Source organism: Hydra vulgaris, chromosome 12 (genome assembly GCF_038396675.1).
Source record: "Hydra vulgaris chromosome 12, alternate assembly HydraT2T_AEP".
In the NCBI taxonomy this organism is placed as follows: domain Eukaryota; kingdom Metazoa; phylum Cnidaria; class Hydrozoa; order Anthoathecata; family Hydridae; genus Hydra; species Hydra vulgaris.
The window spans coordinates 2204512-2219244 of record NC_088931.1 but is presented as its reverse complement, the minus strand read 5'-3'; the positions used below and the strand labels follow the sequence as shown (position 1 = coordinate 2219244).

The 14733-nt window shown below is 26.8% G+C and overlaps 2 protein-coding genes across 3 annotated transcripts in view; one reads left to right on the top strand and one right to left on the bottom strand.

Moving 5' to 3' along the window:
- LOC100211414 (scm-like with four MBT domains protein 2) overlaps positions 1 to 7608 on the bottom strand; it is a 36221-nt gene extending 28613 nt beyond the window's left edge. Inside the window, exons 1-7 of the mRNA XM_065811223.1 lie at positions 7489 to 7608; positions 7180 to 7357; positions 3970 to 4006; positions 3062 to 3129; positions 2386 to 2577; positions 1940 to 1997; positions 76 to 263 (exon numbers count right to left, since the gene is read on the bottom strand). Coding sequence (XP_065667295.1) covers positions 76 to 263; positions 1940 to 1997; positions 2386 to 2577; positions 3062 to 3129; positions 3970 to 4006; positions 7180 to 7212 — 576 coding nt within the window. The 5' untranslated portion in view covers positions 7213 to 7357; positions 7489 to 7608. The remainder of the gene's footprint in view (positions 1 to 75; positions 264 to 1939; positions 1998 to 2385; positions 2578 to 3061; positions 3130 to 3969; positions 4007 to 7179; positions 7358 to 7488) is intronic.
- Positions 7609 to 11481: 3873 nt separating this feature from the next.
- Positions 11482 to 14733, top strand: part of LOC100215007 (myotubularin-related protein 2) — a 54946-nt gene continuing 51694 nt past the window's right edge. The window contains exons 1-2 of one of the 2 annotated variants that reach the window (XM_065811222.1): positions 11482 to 11690; positions 11980 to 12055. Coding sequence is in view for 1 of the 2 variants with exons in the window: in XM_065811221.1 (XP_065667293.1) it covers positions 11605 to 11673; positions 11980 to 12055 (145 nt within the window). In the remaining variant the exon portion in view is untranslated. The remainder of the gene's footprint in view (positions 11691 to 11979; positions 12056 to 14733) is intronic. The other variant, XM_065811221.1, reaches the window with a different exon arrangement.

Sequence of the window (14733 nt, the reverse complement as noted above, 5' to 3'; positions counted from 1 at the left end):
ATTTAAAAATTAAAAAAACCGTGATACTTCAAACCATGGTTGTTAAAAAATAAAAAATACAAACAAAAAATTAACCTTTTTTAACTTAGACTGAGGTCTTTCTTTTTTCCCTCTTTTTTGTGGCAGATTTAGTTGCCTAGTACCAGGTCCTTTTTTTTGGAATAATGCTGAGTACTTTTTTGAGCATTCCATTTTGCAGAAACGTTTGCTTTTTGAGTAAAATGAATCCTGAACTCCAACAACCCCACAGTATTCACATGTTGCTGAAAAACAAGCGTAACATTTTATAAGATTGTTCAAGTCAAGTGGTCAAAAGCACAACATATTTATGTTGTATTTTCCATAAATATGTATATCACAACATATCATACTTATGAAAGATAAAGATATTTTCATAGTTTCTTCGGTTTTTTGAAAAATAAAAAATAAAAAGTTCCCAAAGTTTCATGCCATTTGATTAATAAACAATAATAATAAGGAATAATTTTACGTTAATGGTGTTATTATAATGTGTATTATACATTGCATTGCCATGATCAGTTATCTTAAAATTTAATTTATCATAAAATAAAAATGTTGACACCCAAAGAAAAAAGATCATTCTGACTAGTTGAACCATTTGTTAGCTTTCATTATTTTCCAATTCATTAAAAGAACAAATAGTAAAGATTTAAAAAGCAATAAAAAGTTTGAAAAATGGATGATGATATTTAAATTTAGCAAAGTTGTAAATCAACATCAAAACAATTTTTTGATAAAAGTCTTATGATTTATGATATGAACAAAGTTTCATTATGCAAACAAAACATTGGTGAACACAGAAATTTCTCCTAGACATCATTTTTACAAAAAAAAAAAAAAAAAAAAAAAAAAATTAAATAACTTTTTGTATCAAGATAAATAATTCGGAAATATTAGTAACAAGTTTTCTTTTAATTAAATTTCTTTAATTTTGTTTACTTGTTTTCAAATAAAAGTAAATGGCACGACCTCATAAAAAAATATTTCAAAAATGACATGTAATATTTCGACAATGTTTACTTAAATACAAACACCTGTATTAATATATAGAGAGATTGAAATAGGTATTTTAGTATTAGTATATTAAGTTACACAAAACAGTACTTGAACTGTAAGCTCATCATTAACTAGCAAAGCTAGTTAATGATGAAAAATTATGTGCTACAGTATGAACGAAAAATTATCTGCTGCAGTAACCATTTTAGATCCTAGTCTTTTAGTTCACTTTTAAGTTATTGACTGAATAGGCATTTATGACATTGTCTGGTAAGGCATTCCATATGTTAGCCACATGGTTATTGAAAAAGTTACATCTAACTCTATGTTAATGGATGCCATATCCATAGTTGGGAGAAATTTTAATTGAAATAATAATATAACAGTTACTAAAATTACTTATCATCTAAATTAAAATATAATTTGTCATCTATTTTTTGTCACAGGTTTTAACTAATTTTAATAGTGCCCACCAAAATAATCTGTAATGATTATTTTGGTGGTAACTGTTTTATTTTATTCATTAAAGAAAATTTTATAATGATATAAATTTTCTATAACGAAAGACTTATATCTATACAAAACTTAATAACAAAAACAATTTTAAACATCTTTTAATAACAAAACCTTTTTAAACCTCTTTTAATAACAGAAACCTTTTTAAACCTTATATTAATAATAAAAACCTCTTTTAGCCTTTTAATAACTAAAACCTTTTTTAACTTAGTAATTTATCTTTTAAACACTAATTAAATGATACGTATTTTTAAAAAGTCCTTTAAATATAGATTAGAAATTGTGGAAAGAATTGACATTTTTTTACATTTAAATTTACAATTCAAAGTTTAAAATCAGTAATGGTGTTTGCACAACACTGTTGTATAATGTAATCAATGCAATAATAAAGTCAATCAATTCTTACCATTTCCATCAAAAGATTCAGGAGACAAATCATTATTCTCTTCAAAAATAAGTTCATCCTAAACAACCAAACAAAAAAATTAAATAAATTTAAAGCTCTATTTGAAAACCACAGATTTATTGCATGTAAATTGCCATTTTTTATTTATTATAAAATAAAAAATATAAATTTAAAGACAATTTTTTTAATTCTAAAGCATTAATTAAAAAAAAAAAATTAATTCTTGTTGTATGTAAAAACCACTGATTTGTCGTATGCAAACTGCCCTTTTTAATTTTTTTTTAATTGAAAAAATAATTTCTCGATTAAAGTATTAACTAAAATAAAAAAATAAATTCTTAAAAAATAAGTCTTAAATAAAATTAATTTTATTTAAAAATGTAACATTCGAATTATGACTCAAAAAAAAAAATTATAACTCAAAAAAAAAAAAAAAAAAAAAGTACCCTTTCAAATGCATGACTATTGTCTTCTGGCTCAAGACTGATGTCATTTGTTTCACTGATCATAGATAACTCACTTTCATTGGAAACCATCTCATTATGATGTGACATTATCTCACTGTGGTGCAGTGTATTGCTATCAATATTGTACAAACCAAGCACATCATTATCAATGTCAGAAAGTGGAGCATGGAACTATAAAAAATTCTCTATTTAATAAACAGAATTTATTTAACTTGTGAAAAAATAAATTGTTACCCGTCACAGTTTAACGCATAAATGATTCAAATTAACCCATTAAAGAACAATTTTTTTTGTTGTAAATTTTTTTAATTTTCTATTAGAATCCACGTATGTGAACACAGGAAAAAATATATTTTCACAAAACAAGGGTATTGATAATGTCTTTGGAGGATATAAATAAATGTTCCCATTTGGGAACGCTGGTCTTTATAGCAAGTAAATAAAAATAACAGAATTAGCAAAACATCAAATTACTTATTTGTTCCTATTTGGGAACGCTGGATCAATATGGGTTAAATTAAAATTGCTAGTTTTGAAAAAAATATTCCTTTTCAAAAAAAATTTTTTATTACTTGATTTTTTGTTGAACTATTTCACTAATATATCATAAGTACAACAATAATATAGTTTTGAAAAATCTTAAAGTCCAACTAACCATGATATTTGTATCTCTAATGTCTTCATGATTGCTTGAACTTAATCGTGTACTTCTGAGGACATCATCTAAAACAAATTCCTGTTAAAATTTATTAAATATTTCCAGTTAAATTAAGTTTTTTAAAATACTTTTAACTCCGGCACTTCAGGACTGTGGGCTTAAAATAATGTTTCAAGTAATTAAATTTCATGAGTTTTCTTTATATAGTAGGATCATAAGCCAAACAACATGTTCAGAGATTCTGGAAACCAGAGACCAAGAAAAAATAGAGATATAAAGCCGGAGTCTTTTTGGTACTCCACATCCTTGGTATTTACGCCAATCCCTATTTGTCAGTTGATGTTTGTATTTGTTATTCTTTAACATCAAATTAAAGTACTTTCCTTAAGTTTTCAGACCTATTTTTTTTATGACTCTGAATCAGTATATTCTATTCTATTATAATCAATTATAAAAACAGGGGAAGGGGGGGGGGGGGAAGAAATTCAAGTAGCACCTGAAATTACTGCACTGATCAACATTGCAAACAATTATTATTGAAAATATTATCTACTTAAATATATTTTTTTTTAAGTACAATATGATAAAATATAATACTTTATAACACTAAATTAAATTTGTTCCTGTAAAAATTTGCTTTTAGGATATAGAACTAAAAAAATTATATAAAAAGAGCATCCTCTCGGGTTTTAGTTTATAGTATAATAACTAGTTCATTATTATAAAGTTACAATCTTTTACAGTATTCAATTAACAACTTATAACAAGCAAATAAAGGTCATTTTGATTAAAAGAACAAGATTCTATGTTTAGCGAATCTTTAATTATCATTACACTGTATAATAAATTTTTTTTAAATTACAAAAAAAGTACATATTTCTTAAAAAAAATATATAAGCACTTACCTAAGTTTCCATTACCATTAGTTGATTGTGGGTCAAGCTAAAATAATATTAGGTTTATAAGTAATACGAAAAAAATCCACTGTATAAGAAACAAAAATTTAAAGTAAAAAAATTGGACATATTCTTTACTATATAATATTGATATTGTTCTGTTCTGTAAAAACATTACATTTAATATGACAAACAAATATATATATATATATATATATATATATATATATATATATATATATATATATATATACATATATATGTATATATATATATTTAGGGCTTGTGATGAAGAAAATCGCCAAGCGTGTTATATCACGCTTGTAAAATTATAACATGTTGTCATCAAGTGCAATTAAGTGCGGTTGGGGTCAGGGCTGCAAGAGCGACCTTGAAACTTGAAAATTGCGGAAGACTGTGTTTATAAAAAGCTTTCTTTTTGTGATATGACTTTCATTCGTCAATGTTTTTTTGTTTTTTTTGTTAATTCACTTCCTCAAGGTCAAGTAGGCCACTACAGACGACGAGGCTACTTATTTGTGGTATAATCCTCTCTCAACTCCGAAACACAAACCTTGACGAACAAGGCCGCTGCGCAGAGAAACAAGTTGAGCGCGGTACTACCAGGGACATGGTGGGGATCGAACTCAGAACTTCTTGCTTATGAAGCGAGCGCTCTACCACTACACCACTACCACATATGTTTGAAGTAGTATCTACAACAGCGCATTTATACTACTTCAACAATGTAGTTTTTTATAGTTCCCAACTTTTTGTTTTTAATTTGCACCAGATCGCTATTTTTATAAACCATTAATGGTAAAAAAAAAATGCAACCAAACAAAAACGCAAGTGCTTAATAAGTTCATATAATAGTATTGAAGAATACTTGTGGTTAAAATTTTTTGCTTTCGTTGTTTTAAAATGCATTTAAAACGCTGTTAACTTAATATTTACCATTAACAGTTTTTATAATTCTTCATATTTTTTTAATAGTTAATTTTTTTCATAAATTAATTAATTAATAATTATTTATTATATTTTTTATAATTTCTTATTTAAACTATACAAAAATGAAAAAAAAAATCTCCATTATAAAAATTTCTTGTTATTATAAACGATGTGTGGAATATTATTGACAATAAATCAAATAAATCTTACTTGACGTTTTTACAAAATTGAAAATATTCAGAATTTTTAACTTTCTTATAGTTATTTCCTAATTTTCTATTCCCATTTCATTTGCACGTTTTTATATTCACATTGTGTTTCCACGTGCACTAGGTTAAAATAGTTAACATTCCACTATTGAAATTAGCTTTAACAACTTCAAACTGTTCATTCATTATGTTAGTGCGAAACGGAAAAATGTTGACAAAACAGCAAAACAGAAACATGCAGAAAGCGCGAGTGACATAATGCTTATACTTTATATAAGTATTTCGTATAAGGATATAAGTATAACGAAGACGGAGTTTTACTCTTAAATCAACAAGCTTTATCATTACCTAAAAAATTTAATTACAAATATTTTATAAAAGCATTGCTTATCGCGTCTAGAAGGTTTAAAAATACCGTTTACGGGCATCTTTCACGAGAGTAGCGCGATTGTGCCCGCTTAATCACAAGCCCTGATATATATATATATATATATATATATATATATATATATATATATATATATATATATATATATTTATATATTAACATTGTTATTATAAATATAAAAAAAGAAGATACAAGCAAATATACATTTTTATTATTCTTTTATATATATAAATATAAATATATATATATATATATATATATATATATATTATTTTAATTTAATTTTATAAATCTTTATTTAAAATAGATTAGCATTACAAGTAATGAATTGTACAATTTTTTCTGTCCTTTAATATCAATAGTTTGCTAACACTACAGGGGAGGAATATTATTTATGCATCGAAAAGGCAGTAGAGCTTCCAATATTGCTTGGGAGGTAGAGGTCACTGACGCTATATATATATATATATATATATATATATATATATATATATATATATATATATATATATATATATATTTATATATTTAAACAACTTTAAAAAGTGTTCTACACAATAGAGTGCTCAATGTTCTTAAAAGAACAGAGCAATTATATATTAGTAAAAAATCACTTAACAAAAATTTTTTCCATTTAACACTGTGTTTCATCAACAAAGATTCATCAGAAATGCATTTCTGATGAATCTTTGTTGATGAAACACAGTGTTAAATCAGAAATGCATTTCTGATGAATCTTTCTTGATGAAACACAGTGTTAAATGGAAAAAAAAATTTTCAAGTGATTTTCTACTAATATATTTATATATGTATATATATATATATATATATATATATATATATATATATATATATATATATATATATATATACATATATATATATACATATACATAAATAGTTATAACCATAAGTATATATACTATAATATAAATTTCCTTAAGTATCATTATTGATAATTATATAATTTAAAAATATAAGTTTTAAAATTATAGTTTCTTAAAATAAAAGAAACTAAAATTTTATTAATGCTGTTGTAAAACATAAAGTTGTAAAATATAAAAATATTTATATAATTATAAAAAATATAAAATATAAAATCAAAACATAAAATATAAAATAATTATATAAAAAATATAAAATATATACTGTTGTAAAATATAAAAAATAGAACATCACTGTTGTAAAATATAAAATATAAAAATACTGTTGTAAAATATAAAGTTGTAAAATATAAGAAACTATAATTTTATAAATACTGTTATTGTCTTTGTTTATTATTTTATAAACTTTTGAATACTAAAATATAAATAACTATTTCATTTATGAAACTATTACAAATCCCAAAATACATTTAAAAACATCAAATAAATATACACTAAATTTTATTTATTTTTAATATTTTTATTTAATGCAGTTTTTATATTTGTATTTGATAGTTGTTACAATACCATGATATCAAATAAACAAAAAAAACTAAAAATTTTTCATTTTCAAAACATTATAGAAGTAGTCTATTCATAACTTATAAGACTTACCATATTTTATATTATTTAGCTTGTATCCCTTTACAATTAAGTAATAATAAATAAACATGAATGAAATTCCTAGCCGGTGTAAATACCTACATATACAATCTGAAACTATACGATGGTCGTACTATGGTCTTACCCCTAATGCATCAGAAGCTCCTAACGGATCCATATAAAAAAAAGGGAATTATGTTATTCACCATCGCTTAAGGTTCATGAGCCGTAGCGAAGATTTCTCATCATCTCATGCAAGGTCGTTGTCTCAGTAGATTCCAAAACAGGTCAAAAGTTTTTAGCTGCCATGTTTATCCACAACACTAAAATTTTTAAATACTACTAAGTAAAAGTACGAAAAATTTACTTCATAGTAAATATTGGGTTTGGAATATTTAACTTAGCATTTTATTTCATAAAACTTTTACCCTAAAACAAAAACATTTATGATTACCTGTGTTAATTTAATTTTAAAAAATTGAATTTTAAAATGAAATATTGTGTGAAAGACTACTATTTAGCGTAAAATCATAATCAGTAATCACGGCTTTCCTCAAAGGTTAAATAAAAATATGTTAGTTTTACGGATTTATTGTTGATTCATTTGCGTAAATACTTCTTGGAAAATGTCATAAAAAAGTCAGCATTAACAAAAGTGTATTTTGAAATATATAGGGAATAGGATCTACTGTGATCTTTTTGGGTTATTTTATTGCACATTTATGTGATATTAGTTATCTTCCTTCCGCGGCTGGAAGGTTAATCTTTTACTAGATAATTATTGTTTTTAATTTTTTTGTATTTTTGTTATTTTGTATTTTTGTACTTTTTAATTTTTGTCTTTTTTCTCTGTTTTCTTAATTCTTTATTGTACAAAATGGCTCTAGAGTCACAAAATCTTTTTTTACCATATGTATTTTTTGAAACTATTATCTTTAATAGACCATCATGTTAACTTGGATGAAGTCATTAAAGCTGATTGACGTTTCCCTTCAACAATTGATTTAATTAATTTCAGATCTGCTCTTTTATCTGTTAGTAGTTTAAGATTAAGTTTCTCTATTAATGGTGCTGCATGAGAGTTTCTTGTTGTTTTGCAAATGATTATTGTGGCTTGTTTTTTGTATGGTGTCTATTTTCCTTAAGTGAGTGTTAGGTAGTGAAATGTAAAGTAAACTAACAAGTTCAATATGACTTCGCACCATTCCATTAAAAGTTAATTTTAATAATTTTCTGAGTAGACTTGCTGCTGCTCTTGCCCACATTTTCAAAGAGGCGTGGCATTTTCTTTTTACAGGCTCAATCTGCTTGTTGAATTTCAGATGCTGGTCCGATGTTACTGCTAATAATTTCACATTGTTTTTAAGTTTTATTGTTAATTCATCTAATAGAAGTTGATAATCATCAGGCATTTGCTTCTTAGGAGGTCTACAATTTCTGCAATTGCTTGAAGTGATTAGCTTCAGATGCAGTTATATCATCAACAAACTGATATATTTCTTAATGTAAAGAATTTGGGAGTTCTCTTGTATAAGAATTGTATAATTTCACCTCCTTGTTGGAAATTCTTAGTAATTGTCTTCCACTAATTATATTTTTTATCAATTATAACTCTTTGCATTTTATTTTCCAGATACTTGGTGAATCATTTTCCTTGATGTAGTATATTATCAAAGCATTTGATAATATAACACATCAAGTTATTGATGTGGTATATTTTTAAATGCTTTGGATAGGTGTATTAACAGAGTACCTATGGATTTACCATAATCAATTGCTTTATACCGTGAGTTTGTAGCAGTGAATATAGGAGTTTCAACTCACAAGTATTTCCTGAAGCCAAATTGTTGTTTTAGAATTAGTTGATACCTATAACTGAAATTTTTGAGATTCTCAATTTTTGAGAAATCATTGATATTTGTATGGCAACTAATTTTTCAAAACTTCACCAAATATTGGCAATATAGAAATTATTCGATAGTTATTATCATCATTTTTTTACCTTTTCTTTCTCATATTGGTGTAATAATAATAATTTTTCTAAATTGATTATTATTATTCTATTATTATATTTTCTTTTTATTTTAGAGTTTTTTATTTTCTTTTAGAGTTTTATTTATAATAGTTTAAATATCCAATCTTTCTTCCACTCCTCAAGCTATTGTTGTTGTATTTTTTTTTTTTGTTTTGTTTTTTTATATTATATTATGATGGGAAAGTTCCATTTTTTAGTGACTTGTTGAAAATTAGAGTGAGATTATATTTAATCGATTTCAATTTTTCTTGAATATCATCATAACCCAAAGCTGAATTTGTTTTTAATGCATTTAGGAGTTTTTCTGTTTGATTTATTTTCATTGTCTTGTACTGGAACAGATTAAAAGTATCACATCCAGTTGGCCATAGTATTTTTTTTTTCAGGTTCAGTTATAAACGAGCTACTAAACATTGCTTCAGTAGTTCATGTAGAATAACTTAGATTTTTGAATTTACCCATAACAACTTTATTTATTTTATTTTTTAAGACAAAGAGTAGTGTAAGATAGTATTTATTACTGACTTACTATTTATTACTATAATCAGTTTGAAATGATCTTGATGCCATTACAGATTATTCTGAGTTATGAGAGCTTTCAAAGTTTCAAAAATGAGACTTAATTGAATGACGAGTCACATGAGAATAAATTTTAGTAGATGGCACAACAGACACTAGCTCTTTAGAGCAGCGCCCATTATAGTATTTATAGAAAAGAGAAAGAGAAGCAACATTATGGCAATGTAACAACAGTTGAAAGTTGGCTGCAAAAGCAGGTTCAACTATACTTATAATACGCTTTTGCACCTTGTCTAAAAGAGAAAGGACATCATTCCAAGATCTGCTCCAGATATGGCAACAGTATTCAATACAAGGATGGATTTGAGATTTATAGAGATAAAGAATAGATTCCTGAGTAAAAAAGTGGCGAGCACGTTAAAGAAATACAGCTTTAGCAGATGCTAATTTTGCAATGGGTTTGATATGTGGTTTCCAAGAAAGATCGGAATAATAGTTAATCCTAGAAGACAAAAGGGTAGATGACGCAACAAATACATTACGGTTTATAAATATAGAAGATCTTGATTGTTGCAATAAGAGTTAGCTGAAAAAAATTGAGTTTTATTTTAATTAGAGTTCACCAGCCACTGAGAGCCCCATGCTGTAGCAGAAATAAGATCCTTTTCAAGCTCAAATGCCACCTCCAAGCAATCAGAAAGTGGTGGTTTCTTATTTGAAGAAGAGTCTTTTTAAAGAAATCATTTTAGATACAGAAGCTAGAGTGATACGAATGTCAAGCAATAGATCAATTTGTTTGTTGGCTATATCAGGTAAGATGTGATTAGTGGAATTAAGAGATGAGGTTGATGAAAAATTAGAGAGAAAGTTAAAAGTTGACAGAAAACCTAAAAAAAATATTATGGTTGCTGCTTGTTTGAACAGCAACCATGATAATATATGTATATATGGGATAGTGTCTCGTGCTTGGCTGAAAGAGCAGTTTCAACTATTTTTAAAATACATTTTTGGTATTTGTCATGAAGATATCAAAGAGCATCAACATTAGATGCAGGGGTGAATAAAAGATTTGTAGAGTTAGAGAATAAATATGGGAGTAAGACAATGGCAGGCATGATAAAGAGAGACAACCTCTTTACAGAAGCATAGTAAAGAGAGGCAACCTCTTTATAGAAGACATAAAGTAAAAGACTCAGTAAGAGTATTTCCATTCATCAATAGGAATATCAGCAGTATTGCGATAATTAGTTGAGTTAAATAACTGAGTTTTGCTGGAGCTAAAATTCTCAAGCTATTACAACCTCTGACTGTTTAAGAAGAGAGATCAGATTCAAGAGGGAAGCCTGTTTTAAGTGATGACTTTTTGTCAAGATAGGAGTATAAAGGTACATATTCAGCAAATATGAGGTAATCAAGGTAACCACTTTAGAAGTAAGATTATCAGCAAGATCATTAATGTAGATAAAAAATGATACAGGACCATGAATAAAACCTTGTGGTACCCTAGAGGTTATTGGAATTGAGGAAGAGTGTTAGCCTCTTAGGATGTCTTTGATATTACAGTTAGAAAAAAATGATTTAATAATCTCAATAACTTTCACAGATATCCCATATAAAGCAATCTTATGGAGAAGACAAGCATGCTAAACTTAATAAAAAGCTTTTCATATGTCAAGAACCCAATAACTTATATGAATTCAAAAATTGATTTGACAAATTTATTATTGTCAATAGGTATCTGCTAACATATAAAGTATGTGTGTTCATCTCATGAAGTATGTGTGCTACACATACTTTATGAGAAATATTATTTTCTCATTGGAGGTTATTGTATTATGTTAAGTATAAATAGTTGTTATTTTTTACTGATATATAATTTTACTATCATATTTTAGGAAAATATTCAAATAAAAAATGTATGCATAGTTTCATTAATTTTTAAGAAGGACTGTTACTAGTTTGTTTAAACTTCTTGCGTATTCACTTATATATGTATTCCCAAGATATGAGCTAAAGATGTCTTATGAAAATGTTATTGAAGCTGGAATGTCAAACAATGATTCTGCTGATGAAGATGATAAAGATGTAATTTTTTATAAGTTGTATGTGAATAATTTTTTAAGTTCTACTCAATATTTTATTGCTGTTGTTGTTATTATTATTATAACTATTATTGTTATTATTATTATTATAATTATTATTATTATTATTATTATTATTATTATTATTATTGTCATATTTGATTTCTGTTGTTTTAAAATTTTTATTATGTTAATATATTTTTGATTAAATTTTTTTCTGATCCCCTTCGCCCTTGGCATTGAAGTAAGGGCAAGACAAAAGTCTACTATATTATATCATTATTATTTTTTTGTTTTTGTTTTTGTTTAGAATTTTGATGAAAAACCTGGAAGTGCAACAAATGGAGATTGCCCTTTATATAATGGTGAGAAGATTATATGCACAGGTAGTTACGGATTCCTAATTGTAAAATAAATGTTTGACTATTAAAATTAATTGCTTTATGTAATATATACATTTTCTCAATTATTAAATTAAAATTAAGCAATGCCATTTTACCTTTTATACATTTTTAATTGTAGTTTGACTGTTAAATGTCAAAAACTCACAAAATCTTAAAAAAAATAATTTTTAGACTTAAACAAATGAGGTACCTAACAGGATAAGGGACCAAGTCTTAGAAATGGAGTTATTAGCACTACTGTATAATAGAAAGAAAAATGATCAAAAAGAAAAAAAAAAATTTTTATTTTTGACCAAGTTATAGCTGTTTGTGCGGGACAACAACCAGAATAGCACTTTTGAGAAAATTAAAGTTGAAAGTTTGCATAATTTTAAAATGTTATAAATTCAATTTGATGAAGAAGTTAGTGGTTATTTTCTGTTTTTAAATGCATAATACAGTCTAGATTACGGGTACAAATTTTCACATCAAATAAATTTCAGTAACTCTTTAAAAATAGAAACATAACTGAAAAATCAAAAAAGTACCAACTCTTAATTAAATACAAAATTTTGTATCTGCTTTTCAATTGGGGCAAACTGGAACTGTTTTATTTATATGTCCAACTTGTTTGCAGTAAAAACACGTGGACGGCTTTCTTTTAACCGGAGGCAAACCCATTGAAAAATCTAGATTGACAACCCTTTCTTGAACTGTTTTGCGAATATTTGCTGCTCTGACCTAAAAATAAAAAATAATTTAAGATAATTAGTGATGTTTTCATTGTTCAAAACCTAAATATTAAGTCAAATATATCCGTTTTTTAATTTTCGTAATGATCGTAGGTTTTAAAAAATAAACCTGGGCAAACGTTATCCTGTCAACTTGTGGCTTTGGACAAATTAAATCTTTCCCGCATTCTGGAACAAAAATTCGGATGCTATCGTAGAGATACCATTGTCTTTCTGGTGAGAGAAGTTTAGGTTGTAATATTTGTGACATGGTAATTTTTGAGATAAGTCGGTGTTGCCACATTTGGAATTCTACCTCCGCACTGTCGGAATCAATCTTACAAGTAATCACTCTAGGTTTATCAAATTGAAATGTGAAAGAGTGCCATTGCTTGATATTAGGAATCATTTTAAAATTAGGTAAAAGCTGTTCTTGCCAATCATATGTTGGAACAAAAATTGAACCATTCTCGTCACCGACGATGACTGATTTATTTAATTTTGAAATTGGAGTACTACCTTCTATGCATGCAGCAAACTCTTTGACCAAAGCTCACTTCACCGAAACTTAGATTTCAGAATCCCTAATCCTGCACCTGGAGAGAATTTCGTGTGACCGACAGGCAAAAACATAATAGTTATTTTTTGGTTTAACCCTACTCTCCAAGAGAAATACTGCATTACAATGTTGTTTTTATTTTGCCTTACGCAGTTGTCAGCATGGCAAAACAGGGTATCTTTGATAGAACATTTATGTTCAATTGTTTTATCAATCAATAATTGTTGGTACTACAATTAAAAACATAACAAAAAATTTAATAAAATATTTGATCACCATACTCGGCTTAAAGGATTAATATATAACATAAAAATAAGTTATATTTTCAATAACTTCTTAGGATTTTCAATGATTATTAATCAAAAATAAAAAGTATTATATACTGGCACGCTAAAACTTAATAATACAGCATAACAAAATTATTAACAAGGATTTCTTTACTTCTAGAGGAGAGAACATTATCAAAACAGTTCTGATGAAGAGTTGATACCTTTACCACATTTAAAAAAAATCCTTTTTTGCAAAAAAAAATTTTCACAAAAAAACACCTAATATGTATTGTAATATGATAAAACTATAAAAAAAAAACAATAATCTTGTTTTTGAATTTTTTGACCTGACTAACTATTATGTCAAATTATGTTACTAGAAACTAAGACTTGGTACCTTTTTCTGTGAGGTGCCTCAAATAGTCAAAATAGTTTAATAAAGCTCAATTAAGCACCCTTTCTAAAAATTAAAATATTAAAAAACCCTGCGATTTTGTAATGGATTAATATAGTGTATTTTTTGGGTACTAATAATTAGCCACTGTAATGCTTAAGTATTGTAAGTAAAGTATTGTATATATTGTCAGGTCAGGTTATCCTGCTACTAGTAACATGTAAACCAGTACAATCTACTTCATGCACTGCTGCCTTGTAGGATACGCCTTTTTTGGCAAAGGCTAGGAGATTCCAACTCCGACTTAAAACACCCCCTGCCTTGGGGCTCTTGGTTAAGTAAAGGCTAGAGATGGTGTCTCAATAAATATATTCAGCTTAAACAGATGTTAAATGATTACAGCTACTGTCTTGTAGAAGGCTTCTTAGGCAAAGACTTAAGGAGTAAACAGATTGTATCTGTTGATAAGCCTTGCACCCCTTCTTCATCTATTAGGCTGGCATAAATATATTTTTAATACATTGCTTCCAGTTAAGGATGTTAAATGTTGGATCTTCTTGACTCAATGCATGGGTTTTGCTTCTGTCTCTGTTTTTATGACTAGGCAACTCATTCTATTATCTCCTAATGAGGGTACAGCTCTAAAACTCAGTTTTATGGTTTTGAGGCCAGCTGGTAGTCAGGTTTCCCGAACTCTGTGGTAGCTCTCAGAGAGGCTGATTCCATCA